The following is a 22,343-nucleotide window of genomic DNA, read 5'->3' on the forward strand; positions in this document are numbered from 1 at the left end:
CATCCCCATCCACCTTTTTTAAACAAAGGAAATAAGGACTGTTCTGAGGAAGAGATGCTCCACTACTTAAAACAAAAAACAGGAAAACGCAGTCCTCCATTGGGATGAGACTGGACGATCAGAGATGGACACTTCCAACAGATGTTTACTCAAGCGATGTGTAGGAAAATAACCCTTCAATTGACAGTGACAAACACTGCGTTGACGAATTTTCTAAGTTCTCCCTCACCAACATTAAACTTGGAGCGGTGAATATAGATTTTAGTCCTAAAATAATTCCAGATCAATTACCGTAATTTCTCGAGTATAATGAGTTCTGAAGTATAATGCGCACCCCCAAAGTTGCCAAAAAAAAAAAAAATAAATTCAGGAAAAGCCTTCTACCAATGTACAATGCGCACCAACAATTTGCCACTACCCATATGCTCAGAATATTAGGAATGATCTGTATTTGTATTTTGTAAGGTTTGTACTTGTATTGTTTTCCATAAAACTGCCCGTACAACAATCATTAATAATAATCATTGTTCATGTGCTGATGTAGCCGTAATATTATCTCGGGACAGGCCACAGGACACGCTTGTCCTGGTCCCTGTAATTGTCACAACAGAATCCCTCAACCAACTAAAATAAATGCTCAATGATGGCACAACATTTTAATACTGTTGATAACACATATTACAGTCTTAAAAATATAAACTATTGAACACTGTTTATTAAACACTGCATTAAATATTTGTGCATAGTGCAGTTTATCCACTACATTACAAATCCTTGGCCAAGCCTTCAAAAGAAGCATCTGACTCATCTCCAAACTGAAAAAGATCCAGAGTAGCTACCTTTGAACGAAACGAGTGTAATGAGGACATTTTTAAAAATAGCAAGCATTTCAATTTTGTGCACTGTCCCGTTTTTAATGTCCCCATGATGCTCGTATTAGGTAGTTAGAGCTCGCGTTGTTTTGATACCCACCTGAAGCCATTGAGGCGAGCTATCGTTTCGGACTGCGGCGCAACTTCCGGGTTGCCAGCATCATCGGCACGTGTGATGACACATTTCTTTTAAAAGCAGCTGCACAACAAGCCGTTGTAGTCGACATTTTTTGTCTTGGTTTAAGTTAAAACAAACTCACGCGCAGTCGTTTCTGATATTTGTTGCAGTGGCAGCAAACGTGCTACGCTAACAATCGTAAAATGCAAGCTCCCCAAGGAGGTCAGGTTGGGGGCACACATTACCGTAACATATATAAATGTCTAACATAAGACATTGAAAATCATATCGAAATGTATATGTATACATTTCTTATCACTCTATGTACCTGTATACGACAATACAATGTGATTGTGTTTTTTAATTTTTCATCCATACCTAAATATAATGCGCTCTATAAACTTTATGAAAATATTTTTGGAAAAATGTGTGCATTATTTTCGAGAAATTACGGTAAGTTGTTGAATGGTGATGTCCGCGGGTTCATGTTTGAAATGTCATGTCATTATTGAAGAAACGCAGTAGTTTTGTGTACGACAAAATTAGCACATAAACTAGAAATCTGTCACCGTTGAATGTGCGTAGACCTTCGAAACCATGTTTCATGGAGTATTAATAAACTGAAAATATATTTTTGGGGAATGTGGGAAGACCCCAAAGCACCCAGACGAAACTCTCGCAAAGACTGACAAAGCAGGCGAACAAGACTCAAAACCCGAACCTCAACCTGTGAGCCAGACATGCTAACCGCTAGCCTCCTTGTCAACATTCTGAGCAAAAATTAAGGAACATATTTATCACGTGAATAGAGACCAAAATTGTTTTACGGGCGCGATCTTACCCTCTCTCTTTCTCCGAACGCTTGAGCGTATTGTCCTCGGACGCTTTACTGATACTTTCGCTCGACTGGCTGCCTTTAAGCTCGGCGTGATCTCCCGACGGCTCCTTTTTCTTCTTCCGCGCAAAGAAGTTCTTGAAAGTCTGGAACTTGGACTTCTTCTTTCCTGCGGGGGGACACGAGAGCACATTTGAAATAAGATGCGTGCCGGGTTCAGCTCTCCTGTTCATCATCCACTGACTCATTCAGAAAAAATAATAATAAACCCACAATGGTGCTCTAATGAGATAATTACACACTCCGCGTCTTTATACACTTCCGACGTGTGAAGTGCAGCCCCTGCAATTTACCTGTTGGCTTGAAAAACCCAGGTAGGCACATGAAGAGAAACCACATGTGCATCCTGGTTCAAACAGAGAAAGCACATAAAAACAACACACACATTCACACTTGTAAAGGTTTCCCCCAAGTGACTGCAGCTCCATTAGCGCTGCGGTGGAAAACTCAGCAACTCATTTATAACTCGTTAAACGGCCGCAAAGTGCTTTCAGTCAGCAAGGTGCTTACTATTATTGGGAGGGGCAGGGAGGGGGTGTTAAGTTTAAGGTTATGAGCTTTCCAGACGTGATGAGAGAATTGGCGATTTCAGCGTTGTGGCCTGGGTTAATGTGATGAAAAGGTTTTTTTTTTTGCTGTATAAATATTGCTTTTTAATCAATCAATAAATTGACAGCCCAATTGTAGCCATTTCTCTGAACAGATAGCAGTAGTTGGTGTTTCCACAATAAGCGCATAGAGAATATCGGAACTTGTTCACCCATGAGGAATGGTCCAGTTTTACATTTGTACACGTCCAACGAGTAGACCGACGGCATCGGCAGATAAAGAAGGCCTACACATTTTGTCATCTGAAAATAGCGACGCGTGTAGGATAAAGACATCCAACATGTCTGTCTCCTACATCACATAGTTTATCACACTTAATTGAAACTAAAACGCAATCAATTCTGAAAAACTGCATGTCAAGAGGATGTTTTGAATGGATTCAGAAAGTTGAATAGACATTTTAATCTAACTGAATTCCAATCCCAATTTACATGTACCGTAAATCCCGGCCTACAGAGCGGACCTGGTTATAAACCTCACCCGGTACATTTGTAAAGGAAATACCATTTGGTAGATACATCGGTCACAGCTGTGTAAAATCCGCAAGAGCTAACTATGCTAACGCTAGCGCCGCACTAACAGTGACAGGTTAAAAAAAAAAAAAAAAAAAAAAGCATACTGGTAAAAATCACAGAAACACAGCACTAACACGCTAGCGCAGCGCTAACAGCAGCCTGATTCATTGCAGACTGTGCTGGTCATTCCACTTTGAGCTGATTTTTGTGGTTCAGTTTTGCCACAAATCAATAAGCACTACTTCTGCTCCAGACTTCTTTCTGGTAACTGCGAAACAGAGAACTCAAGAGTCAAACTAGGCTTCTGTTTCAAGAAAGAACGGTAGGAGAATCAGGTACAATTAGTTTACCGTAATTTCCGGGCTATAACCCGCAACGTTTTTCCACACACTTTCAAGCCCGAGGGTTATGTGGTGATGTGGCTAATTTGTGCATTTTTTTCTAGCACCCGCAAGGGGGCACTCGAGCGGAAATGGTAAGAGTGAGACCGGTGAAATATATGTGCCGAGGAAGTAACTTATGCCGGTCCGGTGTGATGGTCTGAGCGCTCCCCCTTGCTGAAAAGTCTCCTTGTGATGAATGTGCATGCGATACTAACAGGGGAACTCTGGGTACGTAGCAGACGCTTACTGGGAAATCTCCCGATCTCATAGTTCCCCTTCTCCGACATTGAGGGAGCTAACATACGCTATAACCTAACCCTAACCTAACCTTAAAAAAAAAGTTGATTAAAAAAAAAAAAAGATATAAACATATATGTACGTTCGCTGTGTTCGTCTTTCTGAGACGTCCATAGCGAACATGAACACTCGGCGACAAGTTGTCGAATGGCACATGTTGAACCATGGATGGGGATGTTTCAGACTGGCTGGAATTTTACAAAATATACGCGCATGCGCATTACTCACAAAGAAACTAGAGCACCAGGAACACTCAGACCGTCACACCGGTAAAAGTCACTTCCTCGCCATATATATTCCACTGATCTCACTCTTAGCTTTTCTGCTCGAGTTCCCCCTTGCGGCCGTTAGGAAAAAAAAATGCACAAATTAGCCCCATCACCGCATAAACCGCAGGGTTGAAAGCGTGTGGAAAAAAGTCGCGGCTTATAGGCTGGAATTTATGGTAGTTCGCGTCTTATGCCGGGGTTGTAAAATATTTGACATGAATGACATTTTACTTGGGTGATTCATGCAGCAAGAGAATCCTTCAGCGTTCCCAGTTTAAGCCTTGATCGAAGTGAAATACAGATGAAAATATGTTTGGAATCTGAGGACGGGGGCGGGGGTGGGGGAGCGGGTTGTACATTTTGGCCTGAAAATGCCTCGTTTAGTAGTTGACACAGTTTATATAATATTGATTCAGTGAGCTGCATTTATGTATCGCATGGAGGATTAAACCCGTTGTTTTACATTTAGGAATGTTGGGAACTAATTGTCATTTCCTTTGTCCGACAAGAAAAAAGTGAACAGCTTTTGCTTTACTCGAAGTGCTTCCAGCCTGCCCTCCGCGAGGCTTCAGAGGCCTTTCTGCGATACAAACGCGAGAGTCAGGTGAAAACACAGTCTGGTACTTCCGTTACTTCCGCTATTTCAGGTACAATGGAAACTGCCACTGTAATACAATAGAAGGTCAGCCTGAACAATTATGGGGGGAGGAATGTGATATTTTAACCAATTACAGTTGTTCCTTCATTACTTCATGCCTTTTAAGCACCTGGAAGGACTAAATGTAAACAAAATATTCGTTTCGTAAAACCAAAATGTAATCCACAGTCGTCCCCCCGCAAAATGGGAGATAAGTCATCTGTTTCGGGATGTCATCGGAATACAACAGCACATCGAACGTGAGGAGTACACAACACGCTGCTTGCTTCCTCGTTACAATCTCATCGTCGGCGTGTAATATCTGTGTAATAACGGCGGTATTCGCTGGGGCGTGTGAGACAATCTTAGCTTTGGCTGCCTCTTCATTTCCTGGCCATCGACATATCTGCAGCGACCTCATAAAATCTGCTGTGTGTGTGTGTGTGTGTGTGTCACTGACCAAAACATTTTCCTTCCGAGAAACTGGCACAACAACAACTTTTGTACACATAACACCCTTATGCAAATGTATTTTCTGGTAGTCTTAAGTGTAAACTTCAAATTCCAAAGTTGTGCAATTATTATTATTTTCTAATCACATTAAATTCTGAGGGGCGGGGTAAATACACTTTAAAAGTAAAGTAGTATACATATTACTTTAATACCTGGTAATTAATTGTGGTTAACGTCTTGTTATACTGTATTTATGTGACAGTTTAGTACATCCATCCATTTTCTTAGCCGGCCCCGTGCCTGTGTGGGTTTTTCTCTGGGCACTCCGGTTTCCTCCCATATCCCCAAAAACATGCATACATTGGGGATCCTAAAATGCCCCAAGGTGATTGTAAGTGCGGCTGTTTGTCTTTATGTCCCCTGCGATTGGCTGGCAACCAGTTCCGGGTGTACCCCGCCTCCTGCCCGTTGACAGCTGGGATAGGCTACAGCACTCCGACCCTCGTGAGGATAAGCAGCTCAAAAATGGATGGATGCTTTCACGGGGAATCGAGGGTCATTCAATAGAACTCATCATCCAATTTTTGAAATTCCCTGAATTTTGCAATTTAATATAATTAATAATATGTTGAGCCGTTATAAATTGCAAGTTGACTTTAAATTGGACGCTCAAGCCAACTGGAAATTGTAACGGCGTCATTTTTCATGCTGTATTTGTGCATGCGTAGAAAAATGGATATTGTCTTTTGTAAAATAAAAGATCCAATACGAGCATTCAAGTTGGAGACAGACGTAATTTAAAGTATGTTCAGCGTACACACCTGAGCAGTCGTCGGCGACCTCAGCAGGCTCCTGATTGGCTGTCGCGTCTGGAGGTGCCGATGCCATGGCGGCAGCGTCACTGCTGGAAAAAAAACGACAGTAACATTGATGAGTCTTCCCGCTACTGCAATGATTTATCGAGTAAATGTATTAACATTTTACTCTGCCGGGGCTGTAAAAATTCTAGTCGACCTTCATTTATTATTTCTCATATACTGTGGTGGTCTATCCACTTGCAAGGGATTTGGAGAGAATATATGAGTACTATGTGATTTAAGTGAAGCTCTGTCGTGAAGGTGACTAAACTATTTTCGGCTACTACAAGGAGCTTCTATTTTTACTATAATCCAAGAACTTCAAACAAAGTGCACAATCAAGTTCAAATGATTCCGCAGAGGCATCAGAGCTAAATTTACCATCGCCTCCCGTTGATGTCGCTCAAGCAGAAAATGGGAAATTATGCCCTGCATTTTTTTTTTCATACAGTGAAGAAAATAAGTATTTGAACACCCTGCTATATTGCAAGTTCTCCCACTTAGAAATCATCGCGGGGTCTGAAATTTTCATTGTCGTGCATGTCCACTGTGAGAGAGATCATCTGTAAAGAAAAATCCAGAAATCACAATGTATGATTTCACGATTTGTGTGATAAAGCTGCATATAAGCATTTGAACACCTGTCGATCAGCTAGAATTCTGACCCTCAAAGACCTGTTAGTCCGCCTTTAAAAGTCCACCTCCACTCCATGTATGATCCTGAATCAGATCCACCTGTGTGACGTCGTTAGCTGCATAAAGACACCTGTTCGCACCATACAATCCGTAAGACTCGAACTTGTAACATGGCCAAAGAGCTGTCCAAAGACACCAGAGACAAAATTGTACAACCCCACACGCCTGGAAAGGGCTATGGAGAAATTGACAAGCAGCTTGGTGAAAAAAGGTCCACTGTTGGATTAATCATGAGAAAATGGAAGAAGCTAAAATGACGGTCAATCTGTCGGGGTGGAGCCCCGTGAAAGATAGCACCTCGTGGGGTGTCAATGATCCATATAAAGGTGAGGAATCAGCACAGAACTACATGACAGGACTTGGTCAATGACCCGAAAAGAGCTGGGACCACTGTTTCCAAGGTGACTGTTGGTAATACACTAAGACGTCATGGTTTGAAATCATGCATGTCACGGAAGGTTCCCCTGTTGAAACCAGCACGTCAAGGCCTGTCTTAGGTTTGCCAATGACCATTTGGATGATACAAAGGAGTCATGGGAGAATGTTTTGTGGTCAGATGAGAACAAAATGGAACTTTTTGGTCATAATTCCACTAACCGTGTTTGGAGGAAGACGAATGATGAGTTCCATCCCAAGAACATCATCCCCACTGTGAAGCTTGAGGGTGGTAGCATCATGCTTTGGGGGTGTTTTTCTGCACATGGGACAGGACGACTGCACTGTATTAAGGCGAGGATGACCGGGGACATGTATTGTGAGATTTTGGGTTACAACCTCTTTCCCTCAGTAAGAGCGTTGAAGATGGGTCGTGGCTGTGGGTCTTTCAACATGACAATGACGCGAAGCACACAGCCAGGAAAACCAAGGAGTGGCTCCGTAAGAAGCATATCAAGCTTCTGGTGTGGCCAAGCCAGTCTCCAGACCTAAACCAAATGAAAAATCTTTGGAGGGAGCTGAAACTATGTGTTTCTCAGCGACAGTCTGATGGAGAGAAGATCTGTGTGGAGGAGTGGGCCAAAATCCCTCCTGCAGTGTGTGAAAAACCTGGTGAACAACTACAGGAAACATTTGACCTCTGTAATTGCAAACAGGCTACTGTACCAAATATTAACATTGGTTTTCTCAGGTGTTCAAATACTTATTTGCAGCTGTATCACACAAATAAATCGTTAAAAAAATGATAGTGATTTTTGGACTTTTCTTTTGAGATCATTTCTCTCACAGTGGACATTCACCTACGATGAACATTTGTGACCCCTCCATGATTTCTAAATGGGGAAACTTGCATTATAGCAGGGTGTTCAAATACTTATTCTCTTCACTGTAAAATCGCTCAACGTTGGCTCAAATCAAAATGCGTATATGTTTTTATTGTTGTAGCGCTGTGGTCACCTGAGGGTTTGGATCAATTTTTCAGAGTTTGTAGATGTATTTGGAGTGTGTTCATAAGAGTTTGGAGAGGGGACAGAATTGAAAGTTTGGGAGAGGGAGGAGAGAACGACGCGTTCATAAATACTGTGCGCAACGGGCGGCCCCTCCCGCCTGGGCCCAGTCCAGTAACCAATCGCATGACCAATCGCACCCCCCCCAGCCATTTATTTACTTTAAGTTGGGCCACTTATACCAGTCATCCGCCAACATTTCATAAACAATACCACTTTGTGCGGATGTTGCGCATAAAAGCCGATTACAATTTCGCACACCAAATGTCCTTCGTATTGCCAAATGGAGAAAATCCACAAGGGTCCAACACAGCCTGAGTTTTTTTTTGTGGAAATGTCAGGGAGCTGGGGATCCAAAAACGACTGACCTTCGGCCATTTCCAAAGCCGGCTCCCCACGGCGACATCCTCCGCTTCATCTACGGGGAAAGATTGGGGACGATGGGGAAGAACGGTTGGAAAAGGAAAAAAATGAGAAGAGAGAGAGGATGAGGTCATCCGTGAAGAGCAAAAGGGGTTGACAGAAAATGAGAAAACAGAGGGAACAAATATGGGAGAGAAAGCGCACATGGGGGGGTTTGGGGAGGGGTCACCGTTTGGGTTGTGGGAAAGAGCAACATGAAGAGAAAGAAAGGGCAGTTAGATAAACTGATGAGCGGGGACAGGAGAAGGAAAAGACTTACAGTAAACAGAAAGAGGGCTTCTAATATAAATCACCCGTTCATTTTTTAACTAAACATTGAAAGAAAGAAAAAAGACTGCCTGACCTGCGTGAAACTTAAACCGAAGCAAACATTTTTTGCAGTCTTTTTACGAGATTCCGAGCCGTAACAGGGAGATTGGACTGGGCGTGTGTATGAGTGTGAAGTTTAAAGCTTCCCCATGCCGTCAAAATCAATTTTTTCTACCGTTTTATGTATAACGTGGGTCAAGGTGACTCTGTCACGTGGTTTAAGTTTGAGGTTTAAGGTATTGCACGGACGCCCGATCTCGTCAGATTTCGGAACCTGAGCGGGTTTGGCCCTGGTTAGTACTTGGACGGGAGACCGCTTGGGAATACCAGGTGCTGTAAGCTTCTCTACCCAGGGTTGCGTCAGGAAGGGCATCCAGCGTAAAATTGTGCCGAACAAATATGCGTTCATCTAGGATGACGCGCTGTGGCGACCCCTGACGGGACAAGCCGAAAGGAAAAGTAGATTTAAGGTATTGCACGGTCTATAAGGAGAACAGAGTACCAAATGTACTTATCCCAAAGACTGTCACAAAAACAATACAAAAAGAAAACTATAGAACATAAAGGATTTGATTTTGAAATGTAAAGTGATCACATTTTCAATAGTTGCTACAATTCGCCGGCTAAAATTCACCATCTGTGCCACCAGGGGGGGTTACTTCAGGTCAGAATCAAAGAGCCAGCCAATCCAATTACGCTTTCTTAGTATGTGAAGTCACGTGACTAAGAAAGCGTAACTGCGATTGGCTGGCAATTGAAAAGTTACACTGAAATACAACTATTGAAAATGTGATCACTTTAAATTTCAAATCTTTAGTGTGGCATTTCAATTTCAAATCCCATTTCAGTTTTTCGCAGTGTACATGACGTCACCGAAACCCAAGTTCAAAGTACACAAGCAACTGTAGTGTCCGTTGGAGTGTAACACGCGTACATTCACATACACAAATAATATCTCCATTCTCCAGTTTTGGGTGGATTTGAGATCTTCGTCATAGTTTCAGCAAGAACCTGCCCACTGTGTTGTTGGTACTCAGACAAATCAGCTGAACGGCAGCAATGGCAAGCGAAAACAGTCTCCAAAGTAAACATATATTTTGTTTAAAAAAACTACATTCACTGTAACTAAAGTATATACAAAGTGTATATATATATATATATATATATATATATATATATAATACAAAGAGAATGAAACGATTTCATGATGTGTTGCTCCGGTTGTCAAGCGTCGCCAAATTTGTGCAAGGCAGGATGGACAAATAAAACATCATAAATTCCAGCCATTTTCTTAGCCGCTTATCCTCACAAGGGTCACGGAGAGTGCTGGAGCCTATTCCAGCTGTCAATGGGCAGGAGGCAGGGTACACCCTGGACTGGTTGACAGCCAATCGCAGGGCACATGGAGATAGAGACAATCACACCTTGGGGCAATTTAGAGAGTCCAATTAATGTTGCATGTTTTTTGGGATGTGGGAGGAAACCGGAGTGCCCGGAGAAAACCCACGCAGGCACGGGCGGAAACATGCAAACTCCACGCAGGTGGGTCTGGGATTGTACTCGGGACCTCAAGAACAATGAGGCCAACGCTTTACCAGCTGATCCACCGTGCCGCCCACTGAATCACTACACTTCCAATTATGTATTGTAAATGCAAAGAAAGAAATGGCGCGCTCAACATTTGCAGCATGCAATGAAGATACTATCTATTATCACTTGGGGGGAAAAAAAAGCAATCAGTAGCTAAGTAAGTAAGTTACATTTCAAAACAAGTCCTCAGTAAAATAACAAAGTCGCTTTTTCACGGTATCTGTGGCAACACGAGTCTTGCTCATTTTCCACAGCAGAGCAGCGACTCGGTTTATCTGTGGGAAAATATCTGGAAACTGTGAAAACAAAGGAGAAGCAGTGGCATCTCCTGTGTTTACTTGTGGGCTTGCGGGTGCTGGACACTGAGAGGCTACAAATTATATTTAAGGAGGCTGACGACAAAAGAAACAAGGACAGTGAAGATTGGAGTATTATGGAGTGTTCTGGAGCCAAGGCATCGCAACAACGTCAGACTTATGTTGTTGCTATGTCGTAAGACAAGATTGCTATAAATGTGTATATTTGTCATTTCCTGCAGGATATAATCCAAGGATTTATATAACTTTTATAGATCCCTCGAGCTGCATCAATGGAATAAAACGCTGAAATAAGACTAAACAGCAAGTCAAAGGCCCGAGCAAGAGTTCTTGTGTGGGTGGGCAGAGAGGAAGGGAGGAAAGAGGGGGGCATCAACTCGGGGTCATGTGAGGTCAAGGGTCCAGGATGTGAAGCTGAGACGGACGCATGCTGTGCTTGCGCAACAAAACACTTGGGAGCCCTTGTTGGGTCATGGTGCTCAGCAGTTGGGTAGTTGGAGCTTGTTAATACTAATGCACCACCGCAAAAAAAGGTGTCGAGTTGATCAGTAGGCCGGAACTTTCAATTTATTCCACATCAGCACTATTACGGTTTATTGAAGTGCTGTTTGTCCACGGTAATGACAGACACACGACTTAGCTGTTAATTTTAGGCTAACATACACAGAGAGGTTTGGCCTGGAAGAAGATCTAGCATGCCCGGCATCAGTCAGTAACCTCACACAAATGTCTTTCTGGATGGAGAAAATTCCCACAGGAAATTACAACCTGTAGAAAGTCTTTCCAAAGAGTGGAAGCGTTTGTACCGAAATACAAAATGTATACAAAACACAGACCAAAAGCCAGAGATTAACCATCTGCTTTGTAATCCTGTAAATAAATATAGGTAGGGTGCCAACATTCTTGGAAATATGTTTGACTCATTTATTATTGATTTGAAACATTTCACACAAGACGATGCCACACCTTTAGAGTATGTTCACATCCAAAAACAAGTTACATCATTCTGGAGCCCTGAACAAAGCTTTGTGCAAAGCTATAGATTGCCAAACTACTCGGGCCTCAACCGCTTCATTTTGCTAAGCATACTTTGGCATCAAAATGTTCTTTTTTTTTTTTTTCCTTTTTATGATGACTGACTACTAATTTCAACTTAATCAAAAATAAACTCACTATTCTCTTAAAACCACGACAGTGTCAACAGGGTATTATCGAGCTGGAACGCAACAGTTCTCGTCTACGCAAGTGGAAATGTGTGTGTGTGTGTGTGTGTGTTTATGCCAGAAACCTTACATAACAATGGATTAGCAGTTAGCACATAAACGCCTGCCTTTATTGGACGAACAAAATAACATCAGTTGCACATCGAAACAAAACATACGGTATAAAATTTTGCCTGAAAACAGAGGCGCAAATAAGACTGAAAATGTCTGCATAGTTTTGACACGTATCAGATGACCGTCGGGCAGAAGGATGTGTCCAGAAAAACAGCCAAATTTTTGTGTAGCTTGTTCTTATGCCCCCTGCCTGAAGGACGCAAATCCAGTCTAACTCGCATGAATTACTCAATGAAACTCGTGTCACCGGACTCACTGCGCCACAGGCGGACACCGCGTAGTCGGGGACAACTTCCAGGCTTGATAAGACAGCTGCTACTCAACAATAACGAATTTCACCAACCCATGTAAAATAAAATAAAGTTATCTGTATGTGATTATTTATTTACCTCTTGCTAATTAAATAAAAAGTATTTACAACTTAAAGTATGTGCAGAATTTCAAGGGGAAGGTGACAGATTTGAACCTGTGCCTGTCTAATGTTGAATATTCGGATGGTTCTTGGGACGTGGGACTACACGTGAAACATAAGTGCGTAAACAAAGGATGCATGGAGCTCCGGCAACCAGCCGCAAGCTAGCGAGCGAGCTTCGTCTGGCAGCGGGCCGTGAGCTAGCGAGCGAGCTTCGTTTGGCTTAAACTTAAACCGAAGCAAACTTTTTGCAGCCTTTTTACTAGATTCCGAGCCGTAACAGGGAGATTGGACGTGTGTACAAGTGTGAAGTTTAAAGCTTCCCCATGAGGTCAAAATCCATTTTTTCTACTGTTTTATGTATAACATAGGTCAAGGTGACTCTGTCACATGGTTTTTAAGTTTGACGTTTAAGATATTGCACAGACGCCCGATCTCGTCAGATCTCGGAAGCTAAGCAGGTTTTGAGCCTGGTTAGTACTTGGACGGGAGACCGCTTGGGAATACCAGGTGCTGTAAGCCTCTCTACCCAGGGTTGCGTCAGGAAGGGCATCCGGCGTAAAACCATCCCAAACAAATATGCGTTCATCTAGGATGACACGCTGTGGCGACCCCGGACAGGAGAAGCCGAAAGGAAAACAAGATTTTCAGTATTGCACGGTATATATGAATGTACTTTTTCCAAAGACTGTTTCAAAAACAATCCAAAAAGAAAACTAGAGAACATAAAAACTATGGAAGTAGATTACTGCCACCAGGATTTGAATTTGAAATGTAAGGTGATCACATTTTCAATAGTTGCTACAATTCGCCGTCTAAAATTCACCGTCTGTGACACCAGGTGACACCCATATAATCGCAGTTACGCTGAGTCACGCGACGTCGCATACTAAGAAAGCGGAACAGCGATTGGCTGGCTGTTCGGTTCTGACCGGACGTAACCCTGCCTGGTTCCACAGATGGTGAATTTCAGACAGCGAATTGTAGCCAGTTGAACTGTTAACATTAAAAAGTTACACTGAAATACAACTATTGAAAATGTGATCACTTTAAATTTCAAATTCAAAATCCTGTTCACGGCTGCCGGACGAAGCTCGCTTGCTCTGTATGGACGTATTCCTCCGTTTTCCCGATCAACCGATACTTCTATTTCTTCAATAAGATGAGGATAAATCCGAGAAATTAGCGCCGACAATAACCGTGTAGGAACGTAAACAAACCTCAGGTTGAGCACATGACATGTCACATCGCGCACGTAGGTCATGTGACTCCCCAAAATGTCAGTGACCGGGAACATTCAATATTGCCGATATAAACAACCTTTCCATGATATCTGATGAAAATCTTTATTTCAAAGTTACAGTTCAAATGACATGACCTATCTGATACATTATTTTCAACGAATGGATTTCCCCTTTATTAAAAAAACGATACAGATTGTAGACTAAAATCAGGGATGGAAGCAAAGAGTGACAATCTGCCTCTACGACTGCGATTTTAAATGCACCCGTTTTGTAAGCTTTATGCAGATTATTGCCTTTTGCATTCAATCGCCAAACCGCACAGAAATTACAAACTGAAACCACATCGTAGACTCACATTGACCTTTATTATGCATAAAACTGAAAAAAGACATGATTCTGAAAGGGACCTTAAAGTAATCATCTCGTTGTGAGCTTTTTGCTTGGGTGAAAGTAACTTCTGAATCGGAATTTCCTGACAAGGTCATGCAGAACAATCCTCGACTGTGCTTTAGCGTGGAAAAAAGAAAAAAAAAAGCCATGTGAAAAGCTAAAGTCGTTAATGAATTAACTCCAGTTTTGTACAAAGCAAACATGGAAACCAATTCATGCAATATTTCTTATAAAACACATTCACAGTTACAGAATTTCCGGTATTTCCGAGCATGGGATTTCTTTGCTTCAAAAGCCAAAATAAAAGTGCATTTATAGTTTTAGCTATGCCAGCAATTTATACTGACAGATTGAACAATTTAATGCAACTAGATGGCGGAGGGTATACCGTAATTTCCGGCCTACAGAGCGCACCGGATCATAAGCCTCACTCAAGTACATTTGTAATCTGACAGACTGCTTGGGATTTCATTTTGGGCCCATCGTCAACCTGGAAAGCTCCAACTTTGCTCATCTTTAGGACGAGCCCGTCCCAGTATCCCACCTCCATTTTTTCAGCACACGAGTTAAAGTGGAGTTCTGTGCCCCCAGTTAGTCTGGACAACCTATCCATTTTGATTCATCGAGAGTCACTCTCATTTCATCAGTCCGTCAAACCTTTTTGGAAATCTGTCTCTACATATTTCTCGGCCCAGTCAAGATACTTCAGATCGTGCGTCTTGTTCAGTGGTGGTCTTTTTTTCTACCTTGGCCATAATCGCTGAAGAGCTTGTACTTTGAGGTATTCCGGGTGGGTTGCACTTCTGAAATATGACAGAACTTGAAGATTATGGGTTCCTGGTAGCTTCACACTTGATTCTTCTCAAATCGTTGGCAGTTAATTTGCATTTGCGCTAACAGGGCCGGTTAAAAAAAAACAAACATACCAGTAAAAAAAAAAAATTTAAAAAAAAAATAAATCACTGAGATGAAGAAGTAACACAGCAGAAGAGTGGTAGCACGCTGCTAACGCTAGCGCGGTGCTCACAGGCCCGGTAAAAAGAAAAAAAAAAAAAAAAAAAACATACCGGTAAAAGTCACTTCCTCGGCACATATATCCCACCGGTCTCTTAACATTTCCGCTCGAGTGCCTCCTTGCGGCCGTTATAAAAAAATGCACAAATTAGCCGCATCACCGCAATAGCTGCAAGGTTGAAAGCGTGTGAAAAAAGTTGCGTCTTATAGGCTGGAAATTATGGAGAATGTGTAATAATTCTACACGCAGTGTAAATATATGGAAACATTCACTTTCCAAATTGACTCGTCTGCTAATCTAGCTTTCCCGTCCAGTCCCACAAAGTGGATATCCATTGCTTTTTAAATTTTGAATTTCCAGTTTCATTACTCAAACGCAACACAAATATTTAGTTCAACGTACTCTGTTCTGATCTACTGTGAGTGTTTTGATTTTAATGCACGTATGCAATCCCCCCAAAAAAAAACAAACAAAAAAAAAAAAAAAAATCACAAGACAGCTTGGCCGCGAGTGGAATCTTTCAAATAAAAAAGGCCTGGAACAAAGTGAACTAGTCAAGGCTTGCTGCGGGGAAATAACTCAATTGGAGATTTGAGGAATTTGTCCGAGAGGATATCCTGAACCGTGTTCTACTTCTCACTGGAACAATAACACGAGCTTTTACAATAGTCTTCTACAAAGTACAACGTAAAAAATTTTTTCTTCATCCACCGTTTGGTATATACTTCATTTGTTTGATACTGCACTCGGTTTGGGGCTTTTCTCGTCAGGTATCTCCAAATCGACCACATTCTCTTCTACCCCCACCCAGCCCGCACACACTCCCCTGCTTGAAATTCGAATGTGTTCTTAGCAACGGGCCTTACAAGGACTCCAGACAGAACTTGACCAAACATTGTCAGTCATTCGGCGCTGTCTGGGGTACATTCATTTACATCCGCATCACCATTCCTGCTAAACACACTCAGCCTACTGATGCATTAGTGGACTTCTGTTGTCCAAAAATGATAATAAAAGTTAGATAGTTTTCATCGGACACTGTAAAACTGCGACCTTCACTACATTCATATTCTTTATCATGTGCGACAGATGCAGCCTCCATTGGTGCAAAAATACACTGTCACACACAAAAAAAAAAAATCAGTAGCTTTGCTTGTTTATGCAGAAAGTCATAACGCTGACATTAGCAGCCTCATTCATTGCAGACTGTGCCGGTCATTCCACTTCAAGCGGATTTTTGTGGTTCAGTTTTGGCACAAATTGATAAGCACTACCTCTGCTCCAGACTTCTTTGTGGGAACTGCGAAACAGAGAACTCAAGAGTCAAATAGGGTTCTGTCTCAAGAAAGAAGGGCAGGAGAATCAGGTACAATTAGTTTACCGTAATTTCTGGCCTATAAGTCGCGACTTTTTTCACACTCTTGGGTGATGCGGCTAATTTCTGCAGTTTTTTTTTTCTAACGGCCGCAAGGGGGCACTCGGGCGGAAAAGGTAAGCGTGAGACCAGTGGAATATATGTGCCCAGGAAGTAACTTTTACCGGTCCGCTGTGATGGCCTGAGCGCTCCCGCGTGCTGAAAAGTCTACTTGTGATGAATGCGCATGCGTTACTAACAGGGGAACTCTTAAACCGGCCCTGTTAGCGCAGCGCTAGCATTAGTGTTAACACAGTGCGAGGATTAGCGTTAAATTCTGTGTAACGTCTTTCTTTGTAAATATCTCGTGTTTCAAAGTCTGTTTCAATGTGGGCACTTGTGGCTTTTACACGGCTGCAGCCCATGTATCAAAATGTTTCATAGAGTACTTTGGATATATGACATATCCCAAAACTTTTATCCACTTCATATTTTACCATATACCGTAATTTCCGGCCTATAACCCACAACTTTTTTCATACACTTTGCGATTTATGCAGTGATGCGCAAATTTGTGCATTTTTTCCCTTACAGCTGGAAGGGGGCACCCGAGCGGAAAAGGTAAGAGTGGCACCGGTGGAATATATGTGCCGAGGAAGTGTCTTTTACTGGCCCTGTTAGCCCTGCACTAGCGTTAGCGCTGTGCTATCATGTTGCTGCTGTGTTACTGGCGTGTCTCAGTGATATTTACCAGTAAGTTTCATTTTAACCTGTTAGCGTTAGTATTAGCACGCCGCTAGCGTTAAACTCTGTGTACCGCACCGAGGAAGTGACTTTTACCAGTCCAGCCCTGTTACACTGCGTTAGCGTCTTACTGCCGCATCTCAGTGATTTTTACCAGTATGTGTTTTTTTGTTTTTTTTTTTAACCGGCCCTATTAGCGCAGCGCTAGCATTAGTGTTAATGCGGTGCTAGAGTTAGCGTTAAACTCTCTCTGTATACCGTCTTTCTTTGTAAATATCTCGTGTTTCAATGTGGGCACGTGAGGCTTTTACAGAGCTGCGACGTATGTATGTACCAAATGGTATTTCCTTTACAAGTGTACTGGGCGAGGCTTGTAACCAGGTCCCTCTGTAAGGCCGGGAATGACGGCAGTTACAAATAGTTAGACCATTGTTGGAAACCCAAAGTGAACGATGAAAGATTGTTTTCTGGCAGCTACTAACGTGACTATAAATGAGTGTAAGGCTAATTCTTTCCAGCAATCTGCGGCTGTCTCACATTTAAAGTGACCCTGTCCTTCAAGGTGCCACATAAACAAACCGAAAGTTTGCTTATAACACATCTGCCAAGTGAACCTGAAACGACGGGAATCGGCGCACACCACATCTAGGACAAAAATGACGCTTGATTATAGCTCAAATGAGCTCAAAGCACTCATTATACCAAACCTCTGCGCTCCAATCACACTGCCAAGCCCAGCGAAGGGCTATATATATATATATATATATATATATATATATATATACACACACACACACACACACACACACACACACACACACATGCCGCGTAACCGATTCAAAGCGCAAAACCCTAAATCACTGAAGGACTTCAGCAAGATCCAGCGCGAGCAAACCATCAATTGAGCAAGCATATGACTGATGCTGAGTCACGCTCATCATCCTAATTTTCGTGCTTCGCCGCAAAAGCAGCCTCATTTCTGAGATTGTGTGACCAATCATTTACTCACAATGTCAAAAACAAAACACACAAAAAAAAAAAAAGTCCATCAGCTCTGAGTCATCCAGCTGACTGTCAGTGCCAACTACAAGTCATCAACGGTCTGAAAATGCAGACAAACAAAAGCTTCGTTAGCCAGCACTCCGCCACAAAAGACAAGATTCAACTCCGCGGGGCGACAATACGCAATACAGAGTCAAAACCGGCACACTTTAACGAATACATTGGAATTTTACAAGCGGAGCGCAAACCTCTAATTATCTTTCAGCGCACTCTAGCCCATCTGGGGCCACTTAATATGCAACGTGGGTGAAAATGTCATAGCAGCCAATAAAGACGACACACGCACACACAAATGTGGAACTTACTCTTTGCGCTTGAAGCATCCATACATTCCGACCAGACCGTAGAACGACCCGAATCTTGTCGGTAATCACATATATCGTCCTCCGGTTTGTTGTCCAAAAGCAGATGATGAAAGAGTTAATTTCCCTTTAAACTTCAGGAGGAACGATGACCTTGATCTGTCTTAAGGTAAAGTTGCTTCTCGGTCTGAGAGGATCCCCTTTGGTCCCAAGTCAAACCATCCTCTGGGGTTCCTCCCACTTATGGAACTTTAGTGTAGTCAAATTACATACAGAATTCCCTTCTGGAAGAAAAAGAAGGAAAAAAAGAGGGCTGGAACGCAAGTCATACTTTGCCCCTCCAGTATTTGCATCGACAATATCACACAAGCATTCATTCTTTTCAAGTGAGTCAGGATTTTGTGAGCCTTTAAAAAAACAAAATTTGTCTTTTTTTTTTTTTCTCTTTCGCCCTCTCTGGTATTTTGCGAGCGATCCTCCGCGGGCTACAGTGCGGCGTCGGACTCGAGGGGGGAAACAATGGACTACATGACTAAGAGGCCGACTGCCGCATGCCTCGCTCCTCTCGTTCCGGTCACCATGGATGGTAATGCTGCGAGGGAGGAGGGCGGCGGGAGCGCCGTGGGAGGGAGGAGGGCGACTGGCCGCTGAACTTCCTTCGCTCTACTCCCTTCTGTCTTTGTGGATAAATTATTACGACCTGATAGTTGTTCACACATCTGCAGTTCCACTAGTTGCTTTTCAGTACGTTGAAAGCATGTTACTGAATGAATAAAGAATATTGACTATGTCGGCGTATCTAAACTACGGCCTGGGGACCATTTGCGGACCATCGTCCGTTTCTTTAGCGGCCCGTGACATAATGGACCTGTCAATCACTCGTACAATAATAACGCAATCACAGAGCTGCATTGTCTTTATACCCCTGGCGTGACACGCCCCTGCCGCCATGTTGCCCCACAAGCAATGCTGGTTCTCAGTAGCGTGCACTTGGAAAAGTTAATGTTACGAAGAAAATGGTCCTCAGATGCGCTTGGAGAATGAGATATCTTGCTAGCTTACAAGGGGCCCGGTCTGATGAAAGATATCCTGCCCAGTTGATTCATTTTCCAAAGCCTAAAAGACATTTGACCAAGTGTCTACGATGGATTAAGGCTCGCGGAAGAGCGCACGTACAACTAAATGTGAACAATCTCAACAAACACAAGGCTGTATGTTCGAAGGTAAGTGAGGGAGAAGTATCTTCTCTGAGTTTGATTTCATCCCATCGGACTTTTAAGACAGAGGACTGAGTTCGATTACGACCAAAGTCAAACTTTTTCATCTGGTGACTACGGTACTGACTGAGTTAATCACCATTAGAAAATCCAACCTAACTCACTTCTAAAGACTACAATGATATTACTCGTGATCTTTCCAAGTAAAAAGTACTCACCCTGCTTTACACGCGCAGTACGATTCCACTATTTTATCCTGTTGGATTTCAATATGAAGTTTGAGGCATCAAACTTTTTTTTTATTTTGGGCATCGATCGCCAACGTTTCGCTGTAAATCTGACGTTGCATCCTGCTCCATCCAAAATCTTAATCCCGTGTACATATCCTTGCGTGAAATACTTGAGACCTCTCTGTAGAACACTCTTGGACAAGTCTGACGCATTTGGTAAAAAAAAACATATCGCAATATTATCTGGAATACGCGACAGAGAATCGACTTCAAACCTGTTCTGTTCAGTCACCATTTTGGAAGCTTGTGGGATGTGGCAACTGTACCTAAGGGGGCGGAGCTTACAATTGCCAGTCGGAAAGGTTTATTAGCATTTGACATGGCCATGATGCTAGCCATCCATTTTGCCAGGTACTTATCCTCACAAGGGTCGCGGGAGTGCCAGACCCTGTCCCAGCTAACTTTGGGTGATAGGCGGACTACACCCTGAACTGGTCACTAGTCAGTCATGGGGCACATATTAATTGTCGACCACGATGATATATATATATATATATATATATATATATATATATATACATATTTTTTTTTATTTATTTTTATTTTTATTTTTTTTTAAGGCGGCACCACAGGTGCCAGATCTATCACAATGAAACTTCTAAAACTACATATAATAATAACTTTGTTGTATATAAAGCTTTTCTTATGGAAAGATCAAAAACCTTTCATAAAAAGTAACATCTCTATTAATAATCTTGTACCAATCAAAGAACTCAGTTTTAGAAGAAAAGTGTGAATCACATTTGTTTTTTCCACTTTTGTACTCAATGTCAAGTTCGATTTGTGAAACATCCATCCATCCATCCATTTTCTTTGCCGCTTATCCTCACGAGGGTTGCAGGGAGTGCTGTAGCCTATACCAGCTGTCAACGGGCAGGAGGCGGGGTACACCCTGAACTGGTCGCCAGCCAATCGCAGGGCACATAGAGACAAACAGGCACAGTCACAATCACACCTAGGGGCAATTTAGAGTCTCCAATTAATGTCGCATGTTTTGGGATGTGGGGGGAAACCGGAGTGCCCGGAGAAAACCCACACAGGCACGGGGAGAACATGCAAATTCCACACAGGCAGGGCCGGGATCGAACCCGGGTCCTCAGAATTGTAAGGCCGACGCTTTCACAGCTGAGGCACCGTTTTGGGTTCTGAACAATAAGGTGGGCTTATTTTGTTAGCCAGTGCAATAGCAACTCTATTCTAGCGAGATGCTGAAAACTCCTGAAATATTTGCCATAACCCTGTTAAAAACAAGATGTATTTTTCCTAAATAAATTTAATGTACCGTATACTTATCCTATATTTACCTATTTTTTTTTGTCAAGCATGTTTCACGATTCAAAGGTGAATCATTAGAATTTTCTTCAGAACTTTCGATACACAACCCTCAGAGAGGAAAAAAAAAAAAATGTTTGGACACGCATGGAATATATTAATATTACGGCACATTCCCTCTTTAATGGCTCGTACGCAAATAGTCGGATCGATGGAAGGCCCCATTCGCCAATCAAGTGTGAAATTAAATTCACTTCCAAGTGATGGCCGGGGAAGTCCAGCAGTACTTTCATTTTTCAGTGTAGTCTGTGTCTTGCTGCCTCTTGTGAGTAAAAGAGGTTTTATTGTCTTTCTGGGCACTCGCTGTCTTACCCGCACCGTGGGCTCGGCTCCCACAAGAACTTGAGTCCAATGCTCAGGCTCCGCCTCCGGCTGCCATGGTAATGACAACCAGATTCGCCATTGGCCCATTTGGGACTTAGTATACAGCCGCTCATTAGCATAAAACAGACTACTTATTACTGCCTAACGTCAATGAGACGAAAAAAGAGAATCTGTAAAGTGTCCTATAATTGTCATGTCATGTCATTGTCCAAGCCGCTTATCCTCACAAGGGTTGCGGGAAAGCTTGGAGTCTATCCCAGCTAGCTTCGGGCGAAAGGCGGACTACATCCTGAACTGGCCGCCAGTCAGTCGCAGGGCAGATACCGACACCATCACTGAGCGGGAATCGACCCCGCGCTGCCCGGACCAAAGCCAGGCGTGTGTACCACTACACCATCAATTGACTCTTGTCCTACTATTGCCCGAGGATATTTTAGTGAACTGCGATTGGCCAGAAACCAGTTCAGGGTGTACCCCGCCTCCTGCCCGTTGACACCTGGGATAGGCTACAGCACTCCCCGTGACCCTAGTGGGGATAAGCGGCAAAGAAAATGGATGGATGAACTTAAGAAAACACATCTTGCATCTCAATGAATGAAATACTATGGTTAGAAATCTTCACATCAATCAAAAAATTG

General features: G+C 42.7%; 1 protein-coding gene and 1 long non-coding RNA gene across 8 annotated transcripts in view; one reads left to right on the forward strand and one right to left on the reverse strand.

Annotated features, from left to right (window-relative positions):
• zgc:66433 (uncharacterized protein LOC321250 homolog) overlaps positions 1–22,343 on the reverse strand; it is a 55,337-nt gene that overhangs the window by 18,368 nt on the left and 14,626 nt on the right. Inside the window, exons 2-4 of one of the 7 annotated variants that reach the window (XM_061834461.1) lie at positions 8,412–8,461; positions 5,870–5,949; positions 1,832–1,994 (exon numbers count right to left, since the gene is read on the reverse strand). In XM_061834461.1, the coding sequence (XP_061690445.1) occupies positions 1,832–1,994; positions 5,870–5,949; positions 8,412–8,461 (293 nt within the window). Of the gene's footprint in view, positions 1–1,831; positions 1,995–5,869; positions 5,953–7,198; positions 7,499–8,411; positions 8,462–18,545; positions 18,876–22,343 lie in introns of those variants that run through there. The other 6 variants (XM_061834460.1, XM_061834463.1, XM_061834462.1 and 3 more) reach the window with 6 other exon arrangements.
• Positions 1–22,343, forward strand: part of LOC133508423 (uncharacterized) — a 33,889-nt gene that overhangs the window by 7,955 nt on the left and 3,591 nt on the right. The gene's annotated exons all lie outside the window — the stretch shown is intronic.

Source organism: Syngnathoides biaculeatus, chromosome 11, assembly GCF_019802595.1.
Source record: "Syngnathoides biaculeatus isolate LvHL_M chromosome 11, ASM1980259v1, whole genome shotgun sequence".
NCBI classification, from domain to species: Eukaryota; Metazoa; Chordata; class Actinopteri; order Syngnathiformes; family Syngnathidae; genus Syngnathoides; species Syngnathoides biaculeatus.